Source organism: Acartia tonsa, chromosome 3, assembly GCF_053477335.1.
Source record: "Acartia tonsa isolate MP-2025a chromosome 3, ASM5347733v1, whole genome shotgun sequence".
Classification (NCBI taxonomy): domain Eukaryota; kingdom Metazoa; phylum Arthropoda; class Copepoda; order Calanoida; family Acartiidae; genus Acartia; species Acartia tonsa.
This window is the reverse complement of record NC_137262.1, coordinates 8,439,103-8,445,000: the sequence shown is the minus strand read 5'-3', so window position 1 is coordinate 8,445,000 and position 5,898 is coordinate 8,439,103. Positions and strand designations below refer to the sequence as shown.

Here is a 5,898-nt window from a genome sequence, read left to right as displayed (position 1 = left end):
TTTGTGCTTCGCTACTTATGGATGTTGTCATCCTTGTTACTAAGTAGATCCTGAACCTGGATATATTATTACTTGTAATTACCAGATCGCTAAATATTTTTTTTCTTATACAAAACTCCCCAACCCAATGAAGAAAATAAGATATAGTTCATTAGTTTATGTCAATAGTAAGGGGGTTAAATTAAGCAATATTTTTGTCCTATTAAAAAAACACCCAGTAACAACATCTTAACTGATATGGTTCTACTTTACATTGTAGCTTCTCATGACTATTGGAAAGATTATAACTATTTTGGTGGAGGGAACATCACCCTCAGAACAGAAATTGCCACTAGAATAAATGACCTCCCCCCCTTGTTTAAAAAAAAAATTTCTATTAAAAACTTAATTTATAACAGGGGGTGATCGACTTCAATCCTCCATCCACCTCAAGTGCCCCCAAATGCATAGGGGCGTAGTCGCTAGTATTTTCTATTATATAAGTAGTAAGGTTATTTGTCTGTAGCGAAGGATCTCGCTAACCGCTGAACCGATATGGTTCTTCTTTACCTTGATGTCCAAGGAGTGTTTATAACCATTTTGGGGTGGTTATCTACACCCACCCAAGAGAAATAGTTCCTAGGAAAAATGATACCCCCCCCAAAAAATTATATTTTTTACATTTTCTGAAGTCAATTAACTTTAAAATTACTGGTCTATATGGATTATACTTTACAGGGAAGCTTTACAAATATCTTTGGGTAGTTTTAGGGTATTTTCCTGTCCTTCTACCAGAGGCTGGGGTTGAAGCAACTAGTAGTAGTAATTAGTATAATTATAATATCAACTTATTTGTTTAAACCTTTTAAAAGATTCCTGTAGCTATGGATAAAGTTTGATATAAAATACGGGTAAATAATGTTTCTCTCCGCTGGCTAGTATACTATAATCCCAATCACCTCCTATGACTTTACCTCATCCCTTTCCATGACCATGGAGGAAGGTATTGACTTATTTCTGAGGACTATATACCATTAGCAGCAACCTAAATTGTCGACTAAATTCCTCTGTCACAATAGACACGTATTCTATATCCATTTCTGGATAAGACAATGGAATAAATTGTATGCAGAAAGTCACAATAGTGTTTAAACATACGAATGAGTGACTCTCAAACTTTGGGGATCTTAAGGGATAAGACATTAGGTCAATAAATATACACACCCCCCCCCCCCCCAAATTACTAAACATATAATTTCCCTGTCGGTAGATTAAAATTTATTTGATTTAAAAGTTTGGACATTAATAGTTTGGTTCCAATCAATCATAATTTATAACAGTACCTAAAGCTTCTGTGCCAACGAACAAGATAATTATTTAAAAGAACTTTGGGTACCAGTAAATTTTCAGCCGTATATCTCCACCCTTCCTAGCTGTCACTTTACAATGCCCCACATTTTGTTAAGCATTTATGGATGTTATCATCCTTGTTCATTAAATATTTTACCTGAATTAATTCTCAAAATATTTTAATTCTCAGAACTTATGAGAAGATACCCTGTTAAGGAGAACCATATCAGCGTTTAGCGAGATCCTTCGGTACAGACAGACAAACATACAGACAAACAGACAAACAAACAGACAAACAAATAGACAGACAAACAGACAAACAAACAGGCAGACAAACAGACAGGCAAACAGATAGACAAAAAAACACACAAATAGACAAACATTTAGACAAACAAGACAGACAAACTTTATCATAAGGGCACGTAAGGTCTTCTATTCTATCAAAAAAAATATCTTTTCTTTCTCTCACTTTAAAATTATCCCCCTCTTTCTTTCTTTCTCTCTTTCTATCTCCTTTTTTCCCTCTTTCTCTTTTTATCTATCTAACACATTTTCTCACTTTTTATCTCTCTCACTCTCTCTTTCTATCTCTCCTCTCTCTATCTCACTCTTTCTCTCTCTCGCTCTCTCTCTCTCCCTCTCTCTCTCTCTCCTTCTTACTCTTTCTCTCTGCTTCTCTCTCTATCTTTCTTTCTTTATCTAATTATCTCTTGGTCTCTCTTGGTCTCTCTTGGTCTCTCTCTTTCTTCTTTTCTCTCTCTCTCTCGCTATCTCTCTCTCTTCTCTCTCTCTCCTTCTCTCTCTCTCTCTGTCTTTCTTTATTCTTTTCTCTCTCTCTCTCTCTCTCTCTCTCTCTGTCTTTCTTTCTCCTTTTCTCTCTCTCTTCTCTCTGTCTCCTTCTCTCTGTCTCTTTCTCTCCTTCTCTCTCTCTCTCGGTCTTTCTTTATCCTTTTTCTCTCTCTCTCTCTTTCCTTCTCTCTGTCTCTGTCTCTCTTTCTCTCTCTGTCTCTCTCTCTCCTTCTCTCTGTCTTTCTTTCTTCTTTTCTCTCCCTCTTTCTCCTTTTCTCTCTCTTTCTTACTCCTTTTCTCTCTTCCTCTCTATCTCTTTCTTACAACTTTTTTCTCTCTTTCTCTCTTTTTCTCTCTCTCTTTCTTTCTTTCCCCTTTTCTTTCTCTCTGTCTCTTACCTTTTCTTTCAATTTCTCTCTCTATCTTTATATTATACATTTTATCCAAAAAATATCTTTTCTTTCTCTCTCTTTTTAATTATTTCCTTTTGTCTTTCTTTTTATCTCCTTTTTTCACTCTCTCTCTCTCAACGTTTAAGAAAGAAAAAAATTAATTATATTTATTTAAATCTAACTATCTATCTATCTTATGATCATAATAATTTGGTAGATTTTTATTTTGCTAAAATTGTCATTCGCGGATTTTTCGAAGGGTAGTCAACTTTGGCGCCATTTTTAAGCATGAAGACGGTCAGCTACATAAAAATGGACGCCAGATTCGGAATCTCCGACCCCAAATTGTATGGAAAAATGTTCTTTAATTTTTCATATAGGCCCTATGGGGGCTATAATATCAAAATCCGTTTTTTGTGACGTTGAGGGTGGTCCTTTATAATATAGTAAATTTAAGAAAACTCTGTTTTAAAAGAACTCGATTGTGGCAACACTTCCTGTGTGTTCAAATATTGAAACTAAAATTTTAATCATATTAACCCTTTGGTGATGGTAAACTGAAAAAAATATAATTGAAGAAATCTTAAAATCATTTAAATTATTAAATATTAACTTCTTTCTTTTTAGATAGTAATGGCGGGGGCGGAAAATTGATTTATTGAGAAATAGATAAATAGATATACTTATAGAACACTAGCCAATAGCGAGATAGTTATATCGAGCCAACTCTAGTCTCTATATACTATAGATCTCTTATTAGCGTAGCAACTGTATTCTGACTAGGGTTGGGCCGGATACTTTTTTTGGCCGGATACCAGGTATCCGGCTAATTTCTAATAACGGATACCCGGTTCCGGCCGGATATCTTGCCAACGTTCGATATCCGGCAAATTACCGGATATCCGGCCGGATAACCGGATATCCGGCGTCAAAAATCAGCCGGGTATCCTGTAACCGGATAGTTTTAATATCCGGTATTCGGCCGGATAATGAAAATGGCCGGATATCCGGCCGGAAAACCGGCCACACCGGATATCCAGCCCAACCCTAATTCTGACAAACTTGTTATAGCAAAATAACATTCAACTATTATACAATTAATATACATATAAGAACAGCAGACCATAATAAAATTTTAAATGACAAAAACTAATTTGAAGTTAGCTTACAAAGTGCCATTTTTTGTAAATAAAAAAATATAGTATTTTTACATTTTCCACAGTCAACTTACTCTGATGGATTGACGGACATAGGACATACAAATTTATAGAGTGGTTACGCTACCTAAAATAGATTATCATCATCTTCCAGTAAGAAATCAAATAAATACAAAACAAATCATTTAGCAACAGTAAACTAGTTCTACTATATTTAGATGTCAAAACATTAAATAGAATTTTTAGTAGCTTATGAATTAAAAGGGTAAGGAACTAATGTATTCACATAAATATTTTTTTTCTTCTCTAAATGTAGGATACGTATAGTTTACAGTGTGTCCTATATAAAACAAGGATGACAACATCCATAAAAGCGAAGCACTGAAACGGTAGGACAAACGGACATTAACATTCGTATAGAGTCAGAACTGAATAATCAAAATATAAATGTTTAAGAGTCGAACCAAAATTGTAAGTAAATTTGTTGAAAAACTGCTGGATACAGAATAATGTTTATGAACATCCTTACATTTTTAGGACTTGATTATAGAGTTGCTTTGCTTATAACAATATACTTTGTTGTCCCAGGAATCAATATACCAAAAATCAGATCAATCAGATGATTAGTTCACATAAAAATTTGTTGTTAAAATAGTAGAAAAAATCGACATGTTTAAAATGGACGTACGGACATTTTGGTAATGATGATAGAGTTGCTACGCTTTCTAAATCGTACCTAACTACTAAAGGAATCACCATGCAAAGTTTAAAATCGATAGGACAATTCTAACATGATTAAATTAACGAAAAAAGCACCAATAAATTTACTGATGAATTTTATAAACATTATTTTTAAGCATTTTACAAAACAAGGATGACAACATCCATAAAAGCGAAGCTCTGAAATGATATGACAGACGAACATTAACTTTTGTTTAGTGTCAGACTTGAATATACAAAATATAAAAATAAAAGGTTTGACAAAATTATACGTAAATTTGTTGAAAAACTTCCTAAATACAGAATTCTGTTTAAGGACATACTGACATTTTAATACTTGATTATAGAGATGCTTCGCTCATAATATTGTACCTTATTGTAATAGGAATCAGATTGATCAAAAAATCAGATCAATCGGATGATTTTATCACATAAAAAATGGTTATAAAAAAGCAAAAAAATCAACATGTTTAAAATGGACGTACGGACGTTAATGATTATAGAGTTGCTACGCTTTCTAAATCGTACCTAAATACTAAAGGAATCACCATGCAATGTTTGAAATCAATAGGACAATTTGCGAAAAAAGCTATCCGTTACGGACGGACGGACCGACCCTAAAAATAGAAAAGCTTCGCTTTTAAAAAAATAATACAAATAAAATTACAAACCTCGAATCTTCATTTGTAGAAATGTATCTAAAAAATCCGCAACAAATGAAAATAATCAACTTCATGTTCACTTTCAGAAATATCAATTTGATCACTAGACATCAATTTAATTATCTCATATTTTGTGTTCATTATTTATAACATCACTAGGAAATAACATTTCTTTAATTGTTTTTCATTTCAGTTTAATTCATCATTTTGTTTGTTTTCATATAGTTTATCATTTTATGCCTAAAAATAAATAATTTTACACCTTTATATTATTTAGATAAGGATGATTACGTCTTAAAGCAGCGATTCTGATTTGACTAATTTTTGTTTAAAATCTATGGTGCTATTGACAGGGTTAAAAATACTACCAGAAATTTTTATATATCATGGTCACCATTTGTAATGTGTTGCGACCAGACTTTTTGCTAAGTTTTATCGGGAGTTTCCACAAAATATCCTTTGACTTGCCATTGAGTTACAAAACTTATAAGTTACAATTAAATGTAAAGTACTACTACATTTAAACAATCATATTTTCCCTTTATTGTTATCGAGATACTAAAATAATAAATTGATTTTATGGATCATGGAAAGAAAACAAAGTCATTCCTAAATTAGGACAGAAGTCACCTTCCTAGGAAGGACATAAGTAGCCTTCCTTAAGTGAGAATTTGTTAGATGAAGGGCATAACATGCCTCCCTTAGTTTTCCAAGAATTTGCTATGTTTTGCAAGAATTTGCTATGTTTTGCAAGAATTTGCTATGTTTTGCAAGAATTTGCTATGTTTTGCAAGAATTTGCTATGTTTTGTAAGAATTTGCTATGTTTTGCAAGAATTAGCTATGTGAA

General features: G+C 32.8%; 1 protein-coding gene across 1 annotated transcript in view; it reads right to left on the bottom strand.

Moving 5' to 3' along the window:
- LOC145313479 (uncharacterized) overlaps positions 1–5,291 on the bottom strand; it is a 23,553-nt gene extending 18,262 nt beyond the window's left edge. Inside the window, exon 1 of the mRNA XM_080152912.1 lies at positions 5,059–5,291. Coding sequence (XP_080009038.1) covers positions 5,059–5,123 — 65 coding nt within the window. The 5' untranslated portion in view covers positions 5,124–5,291. The remainder of the gene's footprint in view (positions 1–5,058) is intronic.
- Between the last annotated feature and the right edge of the window lie 607 nt (positions 5,292–5,898).